The 21,471-nt window shown below is 44.8% G+C and overlaps 1 protein-coding gene across 1 annotated transcript in view; it reads left to right on the top strand.

Annotated features, from left to right (window-relative positions):
• The window catches only part of LOC306919821 (protein diaphanous homolog 3-like), a 297,099-nt gene extending 287,200 nt beyond the window's left edge, over nucleotides 1-9,899 (top strand). The window contains exon 27 of the mRNA XM_079496371.1: nucleotides 7,312-9,899. Coding sequence (XP_079352497.1) covers nucleotides 7,312-7,679 — 368 coding nt within the window. The 3' untranslated portion in view covers nucleotides 7,680-9,899. The remainder of the gene's footprint in view (nucleotides 1-7,311) is intronic.
• The last annotated feature ends 11,572 nt before the right edge of the window (nucleotides 9,900-21,471 follow it).

Genomic DNA, 21,471 nt, shown 5'->3' with positions numbered 1-21,471 from the left:
GTCCCCTAGGGTAGGTACCCTCACAGAAAACATGCAGTAATCCTGGTCTCTAAACTGCCTCCCCCTGGCCAGCCGGGGCACCTGATGGAGGGGAAAGGAACTGGTTGGAATAACGTGTTCCTTCCACGCGCTACGTCCAACCAGGGAAACTCCCCCCTGTCAGGTGTAAAGGAGCAACTTGGACACTCAGTCATGAAGGAAGCATGAGTTCAAGTACGTTGCTCTCCCCATGTCCCCCATATATGGGGACTAGGTTGGCGGAGGGTGTGTAGAGCCCAGGATCACATTAAATAATTGACACAGGGGTGAAAAATGGGTTACGAAATCGGATAAAAAATATATTAAAAAAAAATAATAGCTTTCTTCACCAATGTGTTCATAAAGGTGTCTTCTAACACCTCTCAGTCACTTCCAACCGAACTCTGAGAAATGTAGGAGCCAATTCAGAATTACTTCCAACCCAATCAAAATCTTTTTTCCACTATTGATTAGAAGTGTCCGGGGGGTGCTTGTGCATCATATCCTCTTCTGCCCAGTGAGTAACTCTTGAACAGCACTCATGGACAGTTAGGGACACTACGGGAGTCTAGGATGTAACCCTTTCCAAGCGTCCGCTGTACCTGCTGAGCTACTGCCGCCTTTTCATAGACATTTCGAACCTAAGCCGAGTTAATTCAAAGATGCATATAGAGGTCTAGTGAAAACTAGGGCTGTGACGGTAGATAATCTTTATATCTGAAAGGCCGAGAGGCAGAGAAATGTATGTTTGCGTCCCTTATATGTATGTGATTGTGTGTGAATTTGTGTTTATATGCGCAGCTCTCGGACACCACTGGACCAATCGGAGCCAAACTTTGCATGTGTAATACATACGTACAGTAGAGGTTACCTATACAGATACCTCCAAGAACCTTAAGAGCCATTCATTTGTACGATTAAGTCGCATTATTAGTCTGCTGTTGTGTCATGTGTCCATCCACAAGGAACATGGATATGATGAGACGATAAAGAGATTAATTTCCAAAAAATAATGTTTTCTACCATGGATAAAAGCATCAACCATTGGCCACCAATGATGTGATTGACGTGATTTGTCCTAATGTCGATTCCTGCCGTTGATTTGGGGTTTTTAAGTGGTGCAGCCACTCCAAGGAACAGCAATGTCCGTTCCTGTGTCCCTCCCTATGTACAGTATGTATGTATGTTTGGGGTACCAACAGGTGCCAAAGTGGCGCTGTTGAGCTAGAAACAGAGAGAGAGTGTTGCACTGTTGCCTGCATGCTAATTCAATCAAGTCCCGCCCGTGGTTCTGCCCCTCTTCGCACCCATTGGTTGCTGTTTCGTGGTGTGTTGTGTCAGTAAAAAGGAACATCAGAGGTGCAGCATGGTGACTGGGCATATCATGTTTGTTTTTAGTTTTTTTCCAAAAATGATGTTTTAGCAAATTCAACATAAACAAGGCGGAACAAGCCAGAAAGAGCCTGCTGCTGCTCAGTCAGGGACCAATCAGAAGGCTAACAAAGGGTGAATTACAATGTGGAGTGTGTGTGTGCACGCATGGCAGGGGGAGAGGGAGGGAGAATACCACTCTCTTACTTGTGTGAGAGAGAGTGAGTGTTGTCTGCTAATTAGGGGCGGCGGTGGCTCAGGGGTAGAGTGGCCGCATGGTAACCGCAAGGTTGCCAGTTCGAACCCGGGCTCCCCCAAAGTTAGTGTCGAAGTGTCCTTGAGCAAGACACTGAACCCCTAATTGCTTCTGATGTGCTGGTTGGTGCCTTGCATGGTTTCCGCCGCCATCGGTGTATGAATGTGTGTGTGAATGGGTGAATGTAATGCACAATTTACCATTTTAATTCCCCCACACAGTAACTCTGTCATTTCTCGACCGTTTCGGACGTGGGGCGGCTCGCCGGAACCGGCACCCTGGGCACCTTCCTGCGGGTCTGGAAGTTCCAGGGACACCCCCCGGGGACCCCCACACGGAGTTGCACCACTCAGTTCACACGGTGTGATTTTTAATTAAAGTTACAATGGTCACATTAGCGAGTAGGCGATTTTGCTAGACTGAATCGGGCGGTCAAAGTGAAGTTTGACCTGAAACATTTGTGATGCATTATCGCATTGTTTATTCTTCACGCTCACTGTGTGTAAGCTCCTTTGCAATGTATCCCACACCTTAATTGCACCTCAAAATAAACGAGTGTTGTTAAGAGCAGTGCTGCTGGATATTAGGGACTAGTGTTACTAAATAACAACAAAATAATGATCATATTTACATAATTTATACAGTCCCACTGATGATCGCTGTAACCAAAGTTGTTTGCACTTCACGTGGTTTTCATCTCCACTTTACCAGATGTGAACTTTGTTGTGTTGTTTTTTCAAACACAGCAGCAAAGAGCAATCCATTATGGCACAGAGGGGCCCTTGTAAGATAAGCGCAACATTTAAAAAATCCTTTAAAGCATACACTCTTAGATTAGACCTATTTGCTCGCGCAAATTTGTGTACATATTCTTTTGACCTTCTTTCTGTAGATATCGAATACTCAAGCCAAAATAATTAAAAATATATACGTACGCAGACTGCCTCCTCGCACAAAGCTTAAAGGACCACTTCACCACTTTTCAACATCTCTTCATATAATTGGTCCTCACTAATGTTCATGATAAAACACCACCATTTTTTCCTACTCAGTCTGTGTCTCATAGGAGGGCTTTGGGCAGTTCGGACACCCGTCCACCAGTGACATCATCATTAGGTAGATTATTTTTAAACAAGATTTTTTTTAAATATATTTAGATTATTATCATGAGAACGATGGCTTCAACTTTTGCATTGCAACTTTTCAGGAAAAGAATGCCTGCCGTTTCTTAGCTTAGATTCACCATCGATGATGTCACTGGTGGACGGGTTTCTGAACTGCCCATAGCCTTCCTATGAGACACAGACTGAGTAGGAAAAAATGGTGGTATTTTATCATGAACATTAGTTAGGACCAATTATAGGAAGAGAAGTTGAAAAGTGGTGAAGTGGTCCTTTAAGTGAGGAGCAACTGAAACATTTAGATTCTACAGAAGCCCTTGAGCATACAGTCTGATGGTTGTGTTTATATGATAATAAGTTTATATTTCATATAACGCACCATATGCACTACTGTAACATTCACTAGCAAAAAAAAGAAAGAAACAGAACCCACCTCTTAAAGATGGTTTTGTATTTTTCCAGTTTTTCATGTGTCTATGAGGTGACAGTACTTCATTAGACACCCTGGAGTCGTTTTTATGTGCAATGGTGTATTAACTTTGTATTTAGGGTTTCTTCCTGGAGGCTGAACCCTTGACAGTCAAACGGGCCAATGAAATAAACAGTAATATAGTGACATCACACTATCAGCCCCTCCCCTAACCCCTCCCCCTTTGTCATACAACTACAGCTATGGGTGCGGCTTCAGTTCAGGTGGATCACCACCCATCACCACCCACCAGGCAAACCAGGCATACTCAATGAACTGGTGGGCGTGTCCACATAAAAGCATGATTTTAACAAATACTGTACACTTTTTGGAAAAAGTTCTTCCTCGTTATATTATAATAATACCTGATGAACCCTGTAGTATGCAGAAAAGTTGCAGAGATGAGTATAAAAAAGGTGGATCTTGATCACTCTCCCTATTAACAGGGGAATAACCCCATATATGTGGGCCTATTTAGAGTAAAGTGTGCGTGTGTGCGTGCGAGCATGCGCGTGCGTGCGTGCGTGCATATATATAGACTCTCTATAGTGTACGTAGGTGAATCTGAAATCTTTTGTCAGTACGAAAATGACACTATTGAAGGTTTCGTTGACAAAATGACAGCTACTCTCTGTCAACACCATCCTGAACATGCTCACTGTATTGTTCAAAGTAACATGAGATGACTCAAAACCCCTGGAGTTGTGTTAACCGTATTTTACAGTGTAGACACTATGAAAAAAAAACATAAACACGAAAGTGGTTTGGGCACACAAAAATAAAGACAGAAGACTTCCGCTCCGACGTTTCAGTAGTTTCAGTAGTTTCAGTTTCCCACACTGTGAAATCCTGAGTGTTTCAGTAGTTTCAGTTTCCCACACTGTGAAATCCTGAGTGTTTCTGTAAGTAACACAGGAGTGTGTGGAGTGATGATGAGGTCGGTGATCCACGGGCACAACTTTCTGGGAGACTGAGCTATAGGATCCCAGGGGGTGGATGATAGATCCATTGTGGTCCACTTTGTAACATGAAACTATACACAGACATACTGTACAAACAAAACAACCATGAAACGAATAAAAAAAGAATCCTATAAGGCTGGGAGCTAGTAGTATACATATAGGACAAGAGGTACCCTGAGAGAAGAGTCCAGAGCACGGGAGATGGGCTATCCAGGGTCGGAAGCTAACTATGACCAGTTAGTGTGAAGATGGAGCCATGATTTAAGGTCTTTCCTAAATCTTGCAAGAGAGTGCGTGCACGTGTGTGGGTTTTGAGTGTTGGCCCACGTCCGTGCATGTGCGTGTGGTGTTAGGGGGTAGAAGGGGTTGGACAGAGAGGGGACATGATGGAGGAGCATGGAGGACAGCTCATTGATGCCACAAATAGAGAGAACAGAAACAAGTGATATAGCCTAATAATGGGAGGGGGTGTTTTTTAGTGTGTGTGTTCTAACGGTACAGAATCCCTAATGGTGAAGACTAGTGTTGCGTTGTGTGGGCACATGCACATACAGTGCACACACGTGTGTGTAGTCTTAAGCTTTCTCCTTCTTTTTTTTTTTAAGTTCACCACTGCTTCCCCCTGGGATGCTCCTCTTCCTCTTTATTCTTATTTATTTGTCAGAGGTTGTGTTCAGGGACGTTCCTCGTCATTCGTCAACGGGGGCCCCATAAAACACGCTGTCATGACTGACTGGCTACGCTCCAAACTCATTACCGATTGGCTGACAGAGCGGGCCGTTCTGCTCGGCTCCACTCCTTTCCTCGGCAGACGTTTCAGGCTCAGGAAACTTTAAATGCTGTGGCGTCTTCCTCCTGTCACTCCCCTCAGCCCCCGCGCTCAAGGTCACATGAATATGGATTTACCCTCTCCAAGAGCGCGTGCGCAAGCACACACACACACACTCATACTGATGATGAAGTCTTAGATGTACTCGGGGGATTGTAATTCATAACAGAGGTCTGATCTGTCTGTCGCACTGTCTCTGTCTGGCTGCATTGTTTTAAATAGGAGCCAGGCATGGTGGGGAGGGAAGGACAGGGTGGGTGGAGAATGTGAGGGAGAAATAAGAGGAAGATGAAGTGCACCGCTGTTGCACTAGGAGCCTGGAGTGGTGGTGGGTGGGAGGGAGGGACTGAGAGAGAGAGACAGAGAAAGAAAAAAGGATGATAGTGGAGTGACAGGAGGTGGTTGTGGGCAGGTGGGAAGGAGGGAGGGGGAGGGGTCAATCCAGAGAAAAGGAAAAGAGAATAGAGAAAAGGATGGGGGGAGGGAGGAAGGTACATGTGCTTATTGAGCCTCCATTGCGGTTGGTCATCCGTATCCGTTTCATCATGGCGGGCCTGGCGAACACCACAGTCCCAATCCGCTGTGACGGGAGCGGATAGACCGGAGCCCGAGAGAACATGATTGCATAATGCGCCTCGTAACAATCACAAACAATGACATAACCGCCCATTTTAGTCGACAGGGAAGTGCTGAAGCTGTGCACTTGTGTGCTTGCGCTTCGTTGTTGCTTGCGCCACTTTATATCCGGCATGAGGCCACAGTAATTGCCACTTTACTCATTTCAGGATTACATGTTAGAACGACTTCCCTTGGATACATGGTTACACAGGGCTGTAAATTGGCTGCTCCTGCCTGACCGTGGTTTATTGTCGCTCCAGTGGCGATTTGTTGACTGCGTGGACGAGTCTTGCGGCTAGACTGACACAAGACGCAACAGCTTGCCATTAGCAGTAGGTTGGAAACTATAGGGTGAAAGGAGTTGTGACGTTGTGAGCTCACAATGCTAACCAAACAGACAGAGTTTATTTTGCTTTGTGGATTATTCACTGATGCGTGCGTGCGTGCGTGCGTGTGTTCATAAATATGTATAGTGTGCTGGGATCTTACCTCATTGGTCTAAGGGTTCTGTATGTACAGTATGTTCCAAAATGCTGCTCTCCAACCTAATTATTTCTCTCAGCCATTTGTCTTGCAGTGTGATTGACACCTCGCAAACTCACGCCCTCGTTTGTTCCACTCTCTTTTCTCCCTTTGTCTTTATGCCTGCTAGCTTTTAATTTTCTAAACTCGCAATCCCCCTGGTCCACCACCACCCCTCTCTCCTTCAATCCACCTGGTCCCCCACCACCACCACCCCTCTCTCCCTCGATCCCCCTGGTCCCCCACCACCACCACCACCCCTCTCTCCCTCGATCCCCCTGGTCCACCACCACCACCCCTCTCTCCTTCAATCCCCCTGGTCCCCCACCACCACCACCACCCCTCTCTCCTTCAATCCCCCTGGTCCCCCACCACCACCACCACCCCTCTCTCCTTCAATCCCCCTGGTCCACCACCACCACCACCACCCCTCTCTCCTTCAATCCCCCTGGACCCCGGGTGCAGTGTCCCCCACCACCACCACCACCCCTCTCTCCTTCAATCCCCCTGGTCCACTACCACCACCACCACCCCTCTCTCCTTCAATCCCCCTGGACCCCGGGTGCAGTGTCCCCCACCACCACCACCACCCCTCTCTCCTTCAATCCCCCTGGTCCACTACCACCACCACCACCCCTCTCTCCTTCAATCCCCCTGGACCCCGGGTGCAGTGTCCCCCACCACCACCACCACCCCTCTCTCCTTCAATCCCCCTGGTCCACTACCACCACCACCACCCCTCTCTCCTTCAATCCCCCTGGACCCCGGGTGCAGTGTCCCCCACCACCACCACCACCCCTCTCTCCTTCAATCCCCCTGGACCCCGGGTGCAGTGTCCCCCACCACCACCACCACCCCTCTCTCCTTCAATCCCCCTGGACCCCGGGTGCAGTGTCCCCCACCACCACCACCACCCCTCTCTCCTTCAATCCCCCTGGACCCCGGGTGCAGTGTCCCCCACCACCACCACCACCACTCTCTCGTTCATTTACTGTATGTAGCGGCTCAGTCTTAGAACCTGTACTGTATACACATTGCACCAATCTCTTAGTCTTATTCCCTCGACCCTTATTCTCAACATTTTCTCTTGACAATTTATCTTTAACCCCCACCCCCCCCCCCCCCCGTTCTGTTTTTCCTCGCAGCAAACACCAAGGCACCTTTACAAAGGTCTCGTTCTCGGCAGAATATGAATGTGGGTTCGGCAGCGGCAAGAGGGCCCCCTGCCAAGGAGGCTCATTACAATGCCGAGGGCCATCCATCTGCAGCCCAGGGCAAGGCTGCGACTCGTGTGGAGCCAGGGCAAAGGTACAGGCATGTGGCGAGACACAGCCGCAGCCCCGACAGGGGGAGCAACATGGCCAACCGGGAGCGAGAGAAAGTAATGAAGGTTGAAGCAGAAGCCCCAGTCCCTCCCAGCAATGGCTGCACCTCCAACTCCACCACCACCTGCAGCAGCACCAATGGAGAATCTGATGTAGAAGCTCTTCTGGCTCGACTCCGGTCCCTGTGAGGTCCTGAAATATATACCCTCAATGCATACACGCAAACACGCGATGAAGTGACAATTGGAGTTGGTTTTAGCAGTCTAGCATGTGCCATTTGAACCAAAGAAAAAGGTTGATGTAGTGACAACAAGATAGTGAATAAAGATGTGTCAAGGGACATTTTTAATATTGCCTCAAAATAAAAAAGCTTGTAGATATATATAATATTGGCCTACAGCATATTCGCAGAGTTTTGTGGTTAAACAGTTGGCACAGAAATCCTCTACTTGCCTTTTGGACACAGACTATTAGCACTTAAACATTGGCCCATAATCTTTTGGTATTACCTGCATGGAAGGGAGAGCAGTGTTTTAAATGTGTCATTAAGTGCTGTGCTACAGTGGCGTAGCTCTCAGAGTTAAGTGGGATGTAATTAATGCCATTAGTGTTGCATCATTATATACGAAGTTGAAGGATTCATAAAAGGTAACAAAGCTGTACTGCAAAATCCTGGGAGTTAACTTAACTTTGTCAGTGCACGGGTCAATTTTGCACTCAAGAGTTGAATTTACAATCAGGACTTTTGTGGTGTATAGATACAGCTGGGCTGTCTATCACATCTTCAAGATACCCTGCCAAAACATTTGACTATATACACAACACATTCCTTAAAAAATAAATAATTATTATAATAAAAGGTATGTGGCACAACAGTTACTCTGCAATACTATCCTGCACTTTCTTTGTAGCCCTGCAGTGTGCTTTTGTTAAAAATCTTTTTGAAGAATTGCTTCTCAATAACAGTATTGAAAGGTCGCCAGTTCATAACTGGGGTAAAATGATTTGCCTATCACAGCTGATTTAGATTGTATTTTATTCACGTATCAAACATACCATTATAATCATTTACACGTTATTTGTTTTGTTCAAGTTAGAAATTAAGAGCATGTGTGTCTTGTGCATCTTCTTGAAAGAAAATTATATATTTCTGATTCAGACTTTCTTTTTCCTCACATTTGTACCTTTATCTTACATTTTTGTGTTATTATTTTTGTCTTTTTCATGTTGTTTCTGTGACTGTGCTCGTCTCCATTCCATCTTGGACTAAATCGGTCCAAATAATTTAGATGAGATACAGTATCTATCTATGCAAATGTTCATGTATTCAAACACCGACATTACTTACTTGTATTCCCTTTAGGATGATTATATGCATTCCAAAATGTTAAAAAAGACAAAGTGAATGGCCTTCGGTGTTGTTTTTCTTCAGGTTCTCTTTTCATATCACTGTGCTGACAGGTGAGTATTGTAGTCAACAGTTGTCATTTGTCTAGCTGGATTTGTATGTACTGTAGTGTCATTGAGCCGAGCCCAAGACTAGAGACAGTGAGCATACAGTATGTACATTATTGCTCTCTTAACTCTGGTGCTAATCCATTCAATCAGTGATTCTCAACATGTGGGCTGTGAGGATATTGCAAGTCATCATCATCTTCATCAGGTCTCTTGCTCGGCGGCGGAGGGAGGCGCCGCCATGCATAGTGCCAATCAGTTTCACCAATCAGTTTCACCAGTCTTCTCCATTTGGGTCGGTCCAGTGCTAGAGGCTCAGCTTCATTGTGATACCGGTAAATACAAACTTAAAAGTATACTATGTTGATTAGTTCCATTGATCTAATGTTCAATCGATTTATTGAGCATCTAATTAAACTCGAAAGTGTCTGTGGCCCACCCATCAAACCACAACCACAAACACAGCAGCCATTCTGTTGGAGTGGGCCCTGATCCAGAAAGGTTTGAGAAGCACTGCATTGAATCACACAGTATCAATGGCAAACCATATGCTCACTGTCTCATTAAGGCCTCACTCACACTGTTGCAACATGCATACAACATTTGTCTTGTGTCTTGTCCGTGTTTAATGGCCGCCCCAATGCATTTCCAATGGAAGTCACATGGTTTGACAAAACATTTTTGTTTGATGGCTGTGTTGTGCCCCCCTCACCCGCATCAAACAAAAATGTTTTGTCAAACCATGTGACTTCCATTGGAAATGCATTGGGGCGGCCATTAAACACGGACAAGACAGCCGTCTCAATAGTGTGACTGAGGCCTTATCCTTTCTCCTTGCAGGCTTTTGACTCTTCCTCTCACATTGTTATTGAAATGATTTGTATCTCGGTTGTATGAAAACAAGGTATGTTTTATCGCAAACAATGTGATAGAATTATTCTTGCTATGTTTTATAGGCCTATAAATAAACAAAGAAAAACACTTTGTTTTTTGTTTGTTTTTACAATATACAGAAGTCTAATTGAATTATTTAATAGTATTTGTTTGTTAGTCAATTGCTCATTAAAATATAAAATTATGTTATGACTTAGTAGAAAAGGCATAGTTTTGTGTGTGTGTGTGTGTGTGTGTGTGTGTGTGTGTGTGTGTGTGTGTGTGTGTGTGTGTGTGTGTGTGTGTGTGTGTGTGTGTGTGTGTGTGTGTGTGTGTGTGTGTGTGTGTGTGTGTGTGTGTGTGTGTGTGTCTGCTTGATTTTATTTTATTTGGCACAGTATAAAAACAATACAATACAACATACAAAATATAGGAAAGGGAAAGTGCTAGGGGAGGCAAGAAGCCAGAGGGGCCTCTACCTATGTAAGATTGCATGGGTAGTTTTCTATAATAATTGACCAGTTTATACAGACATGTTACATGTATTTTAACCCATTTTGACCATGGGAACGATTCTACAAAATGACAGTTTTCTGAAAAACCCATGTTTCTATATGTCAGTCGTTCTCAATATTTCATCTCAAGGACGAAGAATTATATGTATTTGGCTGCCGACCCCCATCTGAAAATATGTTGTTGCAGGGACCCCCCAGAAGCAAAGATTTTAGTTAAACTAGCTCTGTAACAATATATATTCAAAGATTTCAGGCACATTTTCACGATTTTTCAAAAATAGCAGACCTACAAGTTCATAGCGCGGGACTCGGTGCCGCGCTATGAGCTTGTAGATCTGCTATTTTTCTATAGCTAAAGCATAACATAACGCTTGAAACACCTTAAGGGGTTCCCGCCCAAAATGGGTTAAAAGCATGCATCTGAGTGGTTTATTAGAGAAAGAGATGTCACCTCTATCAGTGACTTTGACCAGATGTTTTTGACTCCAAACTCCTTGGGTGTTTCCACGGGAGACCCTTGGCTAGAAGCGGCTCACTGTCATTCTGACTTATTTCTCACTAGGGTCCCAGAGAAGCAATAAAGTCCTTCACATGACCTGAGAGTGAAGGTCTTCTATTACTTTCCCTCTCCTGGAGCTATTGACCATCGTGGCTGCCTATCTCCCAAGGGATTTCATTGTCAGATGATTTTTTTTTAAGACCCCACTGTCACATTACCTGCGGAATGACTGACTAGATTTTGAGGTACGTGAGTCTTATCTAGATAGGCCCAGATAGCGAGAAATGCTGTGTATTTGTAAGCAAAAAGTTTACAATGCCAAAGCCCCTGCTGGTGGAGGGCAATGGCGGTCGTCCCCCAATTTGGTCCCAAACAACATTTCTCCAAAACGACTGAAGTGCCATGGAATTTGTTGGTGAGGATGAAATGTCTGCCTCCGTCCTTCGGCCACACATTGTGGTTGGGTGTAAAAGGAGCAGCATGCCCATCTTTATGACAATACGTACTGAGGGTCAGGCAAGTTTTTATTTGTATTTATCTTTTCTATTGTTGTTGTTATTCATTTGCTAGTTTGCTACCCACTGACACCTTTTGTTTCTGTGTGTCTGTATGGGAGCTTTGCAGGACTTTTAACACAATTAAGGCCTTGGACGTGTATACACGTCTTTTTTAATCAAACCGCAGGTGGCATCGGATGTGTATACACGTCTTTAGGGCTTTTTGTCTCCACCAGGCCGAAGGCATGGGGAGAGAGTATGTTTTGCACTCCGTCCGTGTGTGTGTGTGTGTCCTTCCTTCCGTCCGTCCGTCCGTCCTTCCGTCCGTCCGTTACCAGCTAATCTCCGGCACCGTTGGCCCGACAATGCCAAACTTTGCACACACACTCCCTGGATGCCAACGATGAACCTCTGCCCCACATTTTCCAGAACGGCCTGTTATAGCGCCACCATGAGGCAGCTTTTCACATTGTTTACCTAAAACTGCACCGATCTGCGTGATACGTTGCATGCACACTCCCTAGAGGCCAAGGACAAACCTTTGACCTGCATTTTCCGCATCTGCCTTTTATAGCGCCACCAGGAGGCCGACTTTTGTAAAACACATTTTTTGATATTACTCCTCCAGATTCTGTCCAAAAATCTCACAAATCGTTACACAGTATCTCTATGGTCATGTGCTCAAGTCGGATGTTTCCGATATTTCATATTCCATCCTAATTGGCTATAATTGGCTTTCACAGTTTGCAAGATTGCCCCGTTTTGAACAAAAGCCTCAAATCATGAACGCAGCATGCAATTTACGTGAAATCTTTCACACATTTTCTAACTAGGCTGAGGAATATATCCCACCCTTTTCACATTGGCCTGTTATAGCGCCACCAACAGGTTGATTTTTGCAAAACACATTTTTGGAAAAAAAATGCTTCAAAAACATGTTTATATTAATCCTAAACATTTTGCCAAACATCTCACACAGTCCTATCCTCCTGGTGGAGACCTGTGCCCAGAAGGGCACTTTTTCTAGTTTATTTTGTATTGATATAAAATATATATACTGTATATATATACATTTTTTTTGTTATTTTTGCCTCTCCTTCTGCACCGTCCGTACTCCTTGCTGTTTGGCGTATGCGTGCATGCGGATAGTCTGCAAATAAGCCTATCTCACAGAATTTCCCCGCCCCCCTTAATACGCCCCCTTTTGGGGTTAGTGGTGATAGCGTGACGTCACTCCATAGACGCTACATGTTAACAGGGGTAATTTAAGAAGTCTACAACTTTTGTTTTCTCAAGGTAAGGTTTGTTCTATCTGTTCGAGCTGATTTACCATCTTGTTTGCTTCATAATAATATTGGTCTGTCACATTAGAAAATGTACTTAGATTCTCCAGAGAAAAAAACGTGTAAATGCTAATGTTAAAGTCACCACTATTTACCGGAAGTGGGCGTGAAAAGCGGGCTGTGAGATAGGCCTAATGAAGAGGACAATGAGAGCATGAGAAAAGTAGGATCTTGCTATGCTGTGGCCGTGGAGCCACATTACTCATGGGCCTGTGTTCCAGCCATGAGGTTTTTCTATGGGCCTAATAAAGTGGAGCAAAACATATTGTGCAGCAGATTGCAATCCCCCCCCCTTGATTGGAGATGAAGGGAAAAATCTGCCCAAGGTTTTGTAGGGAAGTAAGGAAAATGCAAAACGTACAGATCAACACATTTTGTCACCATTTATTTTCCTATGAGAATGAAGAGTTTAGCGCTCTTAGACTTACCTGACTCATCCTGCGTACACAATACTGTATGTAGATTAACACTTCATATATAACACTGTTGGTTTGATAGTGGTAAGTGTTTCACTGTTGTAATACAATCAGTTTAAAGAATGATCAGGAGGAAGGATATAAGACATCTTATGACTGACTTGAAATGTCATAAAACAAAATGCCATTTCCGTTTTTTGCAATCTTTTTGTCTCCATCCCGTCTCCTGTTCCCCTTCCCGTCTGTCTTCTGCATGTTGGGGGTTTGAGGGAACAGCTATGAGGTAATTGCTCTGTCCATCAAGCAGGCGTCTTTGGGGTTGTGTGCCAAAAACATCTGGTCCCCCACATCTAATAAGTTAAGACACTGTACCTATGTTGTAAATCCTATCTCCTTCTCCGAGTTCCCCTCCCTCTCTTTCCCTCCATGCACTCACAACCACATAGGAGGATTATTTCCCTCCCTTCTCTGTCACTGTCTCCCTCAGGGCTGAGTGATTTGCTGTGAAACTGCAACCCACAGAAGCATCACTCTTGGGCGGATCTGGAGTAATAATCAACACAAGCCAGGCAGGCGAAGTCACCTTGTTGCTGGGCTCAGATCCAGCAGCGGGGTTGTCTGGGCTGTAAACCAACACCCTAACACTGTCAACTAGGCACATGTCTGGCTTGATCTATAATGGAGCACAATGTTAAGAGCCTGACAAGTCTCGCTGTTTGGATTGTGGTTGAGCATGTTTGAATTCAACAATGTCTTAATGCATTTTGGGCGGGAAATCCCTCTGGGTGTTTTAAGCATTATGTTATAATTTAGCTATTGAAAAACAGCAGATCTACAGGCTCATAGCGCGGCACCGAGTGCCGCGCTACGAGCTTGTAGGTCTGCTATTTTTGAAAAATCGTGAAAATGTGGTGAATATATATTTCAGAGCAAACATTTTTAACAAAGATATTTGCTTCTGGGGTGGGGGGTCCCTGGAACTACATATTTTGAGATGGGGGTCCGTGGCCCAAGAGATAATTCTGGGGGTCCTTGACATGAAAAAGGTTGAGCACCACTGACACAGAAACGTGTCAAACACAAATTTTAGGATTTAGAAGACATTTTTTAGAATCGGTCCAAAATGGGTTAATATCTCTCTTTTATATACTCTCTCTCTTTCTATCGCGCTTACTGTTTGCACCCACCCCCCAAAATCTAGAACCCCCCTCTTGACATGCTGTTTCACGGGTCTATATCTCCATCTGTCCCTGCAGGTGTGTTGCTGTTGCTTTGATCATTGTTGCACCACATCACAGCACGTCGTTGCCCTCCTGTAGTTCAGCTCTATGACTTTGTTGTTTTGCTTCACATTGATGTTTCTTATTGTTAGAAAAACATTAGAAAAATCATAACGAAAAAAAGAAAACCTAAAGAAAAAGCACACATAAAACAGACGAAAGTATATAAAAATAAATCACTGTTTTACTCATTTGTGTAATTTTGACCTTCATACGTTACTTGTCTGTATTAACTGGTGCTACATCTTTGCACTTGACATGCTGCATTGTTTTTGTGGATTGATATATTTAACAATCAACCAAACAATACATGCTTAATATGTGGGAGAATGGTCCCAGTCGCTTTAATAGGAACTGGGTGTATATATAGGAGGAAATGGAGACAACATTAGTCTCTAATTTACCAGGAAAAACTACAGCAGTGATGTGGATCTGTGTTGTTGCTGTAGCTTTGTGTAGTGTTTCTGGTTCCCAGACTGTGACTGTGAAAATGACAGATCTACATGTTGTAGCTTTGTGTAGTGGTTCCCAGACTGTGACTGTGAAAATGACAGATCTACCATGCTCACAGCGCGTCGCTTCGCACCGCGTTGCAATTTACTTTTTATTTTTTTTACATTTATTCATGAAAATGATTCCATCCATCCATCCATCCATCTTCAACCGCGTATCCGTAGTCGGGTCGCGGATGAGACGTGCGTCGAGGACCTCCCTAGGGATTTTTAATTTGTATTTATGTAATACTTTTGAAAAATGTTGGATTCATTTTCAATCGAAAAGGAAAGTTGTTTGGCGACCCATAAGAATTGGTCCGCGACCCACACGTGGGTCCTGACCCACTGTTTAGGAAACAGTGGCTTAGTGTTTATGTTTAGAGAGGGCATCTGGTAATCAGAAGGTCACCTGTTCACATCCTCGCCCGTGTTCTCATGACCATCTGAGCAGCCATCAGATGGGTTTTTGATTGATTGATTGAAATATTTATTAACAGTTTGCAGAATTACAGTACATTTCAAGCACAAACTCAATACAAAGGCTGTTAACTGTGAGTGGACGACCCAATTAAGCATTACACTTGTTTCCAATAGGGTCCACCATGTTCAATTCATCAAAAACATTTAGAGACGTACAAATAGACACTTCTATATAGACAAAGGACAGAACAGGAATTCATCATAAAGGAGGTAAAAAGGGCAAAAAAATCTAGAAAAGGAAAACCAGTGTCTGCCAGGTGAGCCTGTGTGTTTCCTCCCACACACACCAGCCATACTGTATGTACAGTATAGGCTACAACCGTGGTATGGTTTTCCTCAAGTTTCAGACAAAGGACACACAGAGCGCATCAGGAAGTGTTTTGTCAGATTTCTCATACTCCACAATATGACAGGCTCACGAGCACATAACATTCATACATAGCTGTTACTTAATTTATTAATTTATTCCATGAGTGAGTGTGTGTGTGTGTGTGTGTGTGTGTGTGTGTGTGTGTGTGTGTGTGTGTGTGTGTGTGTGTGTGTGTGTGTGTGTGTGTGTGTGTGTGTGTGCGCGCGTGTGTGCGCGTGCGCGCGCGCGCGTGTATGTGCATGACTGTGTGCATGTGTGCGTGCACATTTGTCTGAGTTGGGGTTATGAATATGCTATGATTGTAGTTTTCCGTTGCTGTTGCTATTGAAGAGCAGTGGATCCCCAAAGGGATGCAATAACAAGGGGCGCGTGAAGCTGACTGTATAAAAACACTGCCACGTTGCTTTTAGAAGCGGCACAAGGAGTGAGCACAGCTGGCTTTGATCAGCGTGGAGATGGCGGTGCTGAGAGTGACGGGGCAAGCGGAGCAACGGAGTGGCATTCTCCAGGGAATCATTATGCTGTTTAGCACGACTAATGAGAGAGAGGGTGGTGCACCTCAGCTAACTGTGTGTACCCACAGGTACACGCAGGGTGGTGCACCTCAGCTAACTGTGTGTACCCACAGGTACACACAGGGTGGTGCACCTCAGCTAACTGTGTGTACCCACAGGTACACGCAGGGTGGTGCACCTCAGCTAACTGTGTGTACCCACAGGGTGGTGCACCTCAGCTAACTGTGTGTACCCACAGGTACACGCAGGGTGGTGCACCTCAGCTAACTGTGTGTACCCACAGGTACACACAGGGTGGTGCACCTCAGCTAACTGTGTGTACCCACAGGTACACACAGGGTGGTGCACCTCAGCTAACTGTGTGTACCCACAGGGTGGTGCACCTCAGCTAACTGTGTGTACCCACAGGTACACACAGGGTGGTGCACCTCAGCTAACTGTGTGTACCCACAGGGTGGTGCACCTCAGCTAACTGTGTGTACCCACAGGGTGGTGCACCTCAGCTAACTGTGTGTACCCACAGGGTGGTGCACCTCAGCTAACTGTGTGTACCCACAGGGTGGTGCACCTCAGCTAACTGTGTGTACCCACAGGGTGGTGCACCTCAGCTAACTGTGTGTACCCACGGGGTGGTGCACCTCAGCTAACTGTGTGTACCCACACAGGTACACACAGGGTGGTGCACCTCAGCTAACTGTGTGTACCCACACAGGTACACACAGGGTGGTGCACCTCAGCTAACTGTGTGTACCCACAGGGTGGTGCACCTCAGCTAACTGTGTGTACCCACAGGGTGGTGCACCTCAGCTAACTGTGTGTACCCACAGGGTGGTGCACCTCAGCTAACTGTGTGTACCCACAGGTACACACAGGGTGGTGCACCTCAGCTAACTGTGTGTACACACAGGGTGGTGCACCTCAGCTAACTGCTGCCCTTGTTTAAAACACAGGTACACACAGGAGAGTACGTAAGTGCCAAACACACACAAGCGGGCGTAAACCTGCACATGGCAAAACCCCAATGCACGGAAGGATGCACCATCCCAATCAAAGAGGGCACGTTTATATGTTTCATTCCGCTGCTGCCATCAATGCATTAACATCTTAAAACTCCCACACATGGGATGTAGTAAGGCACCAAATATTCGTCCGCAGAAAATATTCTGCAGAAAATGGCTAAAAATGCATTTTCGGCCTATTCGGTTTCGGCCCGAATAGGCAGAAAATATATCAACGAATAGTGCATGCAATTAATGCATTCAAAAGAGCTGAATAAATGTTTTATGGACCCATAATAGTGATTATTATTTAAGTTAAGTTTTGCCATAACCATTTATTTTGTCATAAATCAGGTAGCTTTAAGGTACGGCCATGACAGCAATGGTAGGAAAAAAGATATATAATATGAATCATATTCGGATATTCGGTATTCGGTTTTTGGCCAACTGTTTCCTATATTCGGTATTCGGTTTCGGCCAAGAATTTCCCTTTCGGTGCATCCCTACTGTATGTATATGACAAACATCAGAGGTAATCTTTCTCTGATACAGTTCAAATTTACTGTACGCCAAACAGTCAAACTCATACACAGTCATATTCTTTTAATGGCAGACCTCCATGTCATGTCTCTCGTATACCATTAATGACCACAGTTGCTGTGAGAGACAATACGGTAACTAAAAATAGAGACGCTGTCACTATAGTTTGACATTCATTATACAGATGTCTAACAGTTTCACTCCAATGGATTAGAGGCTGAGCATGTCTCTCCTCTGTATGCAATCAACCCTTGACATGTTGTGGATGGCACAGCGTGCAGAATGGCTTTGATCGTATTCGCACTGCAATATCAATTTTACACTAATTAGGCTGTGTGTGTGTGTGTGTGTGTGTGTGTGTGTGTGTGTGTGTGTGTGTGTGTGTATATATATATATATGTATGTGTGTATATACTGTACACACACACACAAACCATCTGAAACACACGGTCAGTGTACTGCCCATGTTCCTCTAAGTCTAAGCAAAGACTGTGCCTGTATTTTCTTTAGTGTTCTGTGTCTGTCGATACGTTGACTACTACTGCGTGTCAGTGAAGAAGAATGGCCTAGCATTAGCCACTCTGACATCAGCAGCGGATAAGTGAAGAAGAATGCATTGTGAACTAAAACCAAAGCATGTGCTTCAGCTGTTTCATCTACAGTAACACTTCCTGTATCGACAGATCCTTCCAGTGGTAACACCTGTTGGTGTCTGGCTGGAAGGAAAAGCATTGTCTTGGAGGGAGTCGAGTCCCTCCATATCAGCCAGCCAATCAATACAGCTCATCAGTCTTGTCCTCTAACTGAGCAGGGAGTGTTGCTCGCTGCCTACTAAGAATCACTGAGCATCAGATAGGCCAGACACACTCCAACGATGCCGCCACGCTCGCATACAAATCCCTACTCTATCTCTCTCCCACTAGCTCGCTCAGCCGTGCGCACGCACGCACGCACGCACGCACGCACACACACACAGGCACGTACGCACGCACGCACGTTCTAGTCTACCCAGAGTCAGATTTTAGTGAGCCTTATAATGAGCACGACACACACACGCACACACACACACACAGACAGTGGTGTCTTTACATTCTTGTTCATTATGTATGTTTGATTCCTGTGCGTGCGTGCATGCGTGTGTTGTGTGTGTGTATGTCTTTACATGCTTGTTTATATGTAGATTTGTTTCTTGTTGAGCATTTTATTTAATGTATGCAATATTGCTCTCTCTCTCTCACACACACGTGCACATGCACACACACAACCATGCACACACACGCACGCCAACACACATGCAATGTCTAATTTCCATAGAAATGACATGAAGACACGTTTGGAACCAAATTGCATTAGTGCTGAAGGAGCCAGTATGGAATTTGCCTAATGAAGGAATCAGGATTACAGAATGAGTTAGGGGCTATAAGTTTCTACATGTTAGAGAAAAATATTCCCCATCTTGTCTCATTTGAGAATTCATTACAGAATATATGAATCCATGTGATTTATTTACCCCACACCAGCACGCACGCACGCACGCACACACGCATGCATGCACGCATGCACGCACACACACACACACACACACACACACACACACACACACAGGAAAACAGGAAGTAAATGCATAAATTGCCTCTTGGGTTCATTAATATGTATGTCCATGCTAAGCTTGCCTGCAGTCCTCTGATGTCAACAATGGTTTGGAACAAACATGCCATTATTTTGATAGGGAGCTGGGTTTGGGCAGCGCCGTCTGCACCACACATTTCAACACTACCACAACATTATGACTGCAGATTACATGCAATATGAGAGTACTAGCATCGAGTCAAGGACAGTATGTGCCTGTTGCAAGACAGGCACATACTGTTTGTTTTACTTAGTCTCAAGCCGGTGTCACGCACCGAACATAGGCCATGTACTTGTAGATCGTCTTGCAGATCGGTTCGTACGTGCGCGATGCACATCCTCACATCAAATCCCATCTGTGAGTGAAATATTGCACTCTGGTCGCATGCATGAGAACATGTCACACCCCAGTGGCCTGCTAACAGGGGCAGAACCGTAGCTAACAGGGGCAGAACCGTTGCTAACAGGGGCAGAAGCGTTGCTAACAGGGGCAGAAGCGTTGCTAACAGGGGCAGAACCGTTGCTAACAGGGGCAGAACCGTTGCTAACAGGGGCAGAACCGTTGCTAACAGGGGCAGAAGCGTTGCTAACGGGGGCAGAACCGTTGCTAACGGGGGCAGAAGCGTTGCTAACGGGGGCAGAACCGTTGCTAACGGGGGCAGAAGCGTTGCTAACAGGGGCAGAAGCGTTGCTAACAGGGGCAGAACCGTTGCTAACAGGGGCAGAACCGTTGCTAACAGGGGCAGAAGCGTTGCTAACAGGGGCAGAACCGTTGCTAACAGGGGCAGAACCGTTGCTAACAGGGGCAGAACCGTAGCGGAATTAATGAGGAGCTGATACACTGTAAAGGGACAGTGAGGGAGGGGCGAGGTGAGAGTCCCTGGGGGCCTCCAGTCAGGTTAGACAAAGCAACACATAGAACGGTGCATGTACTGTACTGTACTGTACTGTACTGTACTGTACTGCAGCGCCTGTATCCAAAGCACTTCACAATATTTATGCTTATTTTATTTGACACAATCGCATTAGACATGACCAGATGCATGGCTTGAGTGTTCTAACACAACTTGAGTGCATATTTCCAAGGCTTTTCTAAATAGAATAACTATGATCTAAAAACAATATATAATCTACAAGAAATTAAACATTTAAATTAAATTAAACGCTATCATATAAATCAGACATAATTACATTATAAACTATAAAACAAAGGCAACATAATCATACCAATAAACCTATAAACATATAGACAAGGCAACACATAGACAACACGTATACATGGCATATGTATGTCTTTAAGGGTGAAAACATTGCCCTTGCAAAAAATACATAAAAAGGTGACACATGGAGTTTGGAGATACAAGTGTTCTGCCCGACAGTGACGATTTGGTACAAGGCCAATGACGTGAGGAACCTAATTATTCCTTCATCATTAGTCAGACTATTTGGGTGCATTTAACGTGCGTGCGTTTGCGCGCACACTGACACCATCTCAGGGGATTGAACTCGGTTGTGTTTGTGTGTCCTCTGGCAAATCACACTGACTCAGTGGGGAAGAACAGTGTGTGAATTAACTTCAGCTGTGTAACGGGAGCAGCTCATCAGCAGCAAGGCTTTTTTTTATAATAGACTGTAAAGCAGTGGTTCTCATGTCTGGGACCTCCCAAGGGGTCCTTCCTTGAGTGGGTTCCAGGGGGTCTGCAGCAAAATGATTGATAGTCACTATAGTCAGGAACCAAATGGTCTATTGTAACTCTGAGATTGTACAATTTATTTATTTTGTGCAAAATCGAACCAAATTTTGTTCCATAAATGTGGTTCCATTTTGCACAGAATAAATAAATACAACATTGTATCAAACATGGTTTTGTGACCTAATGCATATCGCCACAGTCACTCTTATCTTCATGTTTCCAGACACAATACATAGTCGTGATTTATTTGACGCGCTCTGAGCTTGTGCTATTTTCACGAAAACATTTCGTTCTTGTAATTTCCACCCGACAATGATGATATGAAACAGGCGTCCTTGAAATTTCAAAATGTTGAGAATGAATTAAGGAAATTATTATTTGG

The sequence above is a fragment of the Electrona antarctica genome, assembly GCF_951216825.1.
Source record: "Electrona antarctica genome assembly, chromosome: 3".
In the NCBI taxonomy this organism is placed as follows: Eukaryota; Metazoa; Chordata; class Actinopteri; order Myctophiformes; family Myctophidae; genus Electrona; species Electrona antarctica.
This window is presented reverse-complemented; position numbering and strand designations above follow the sequence as displayed.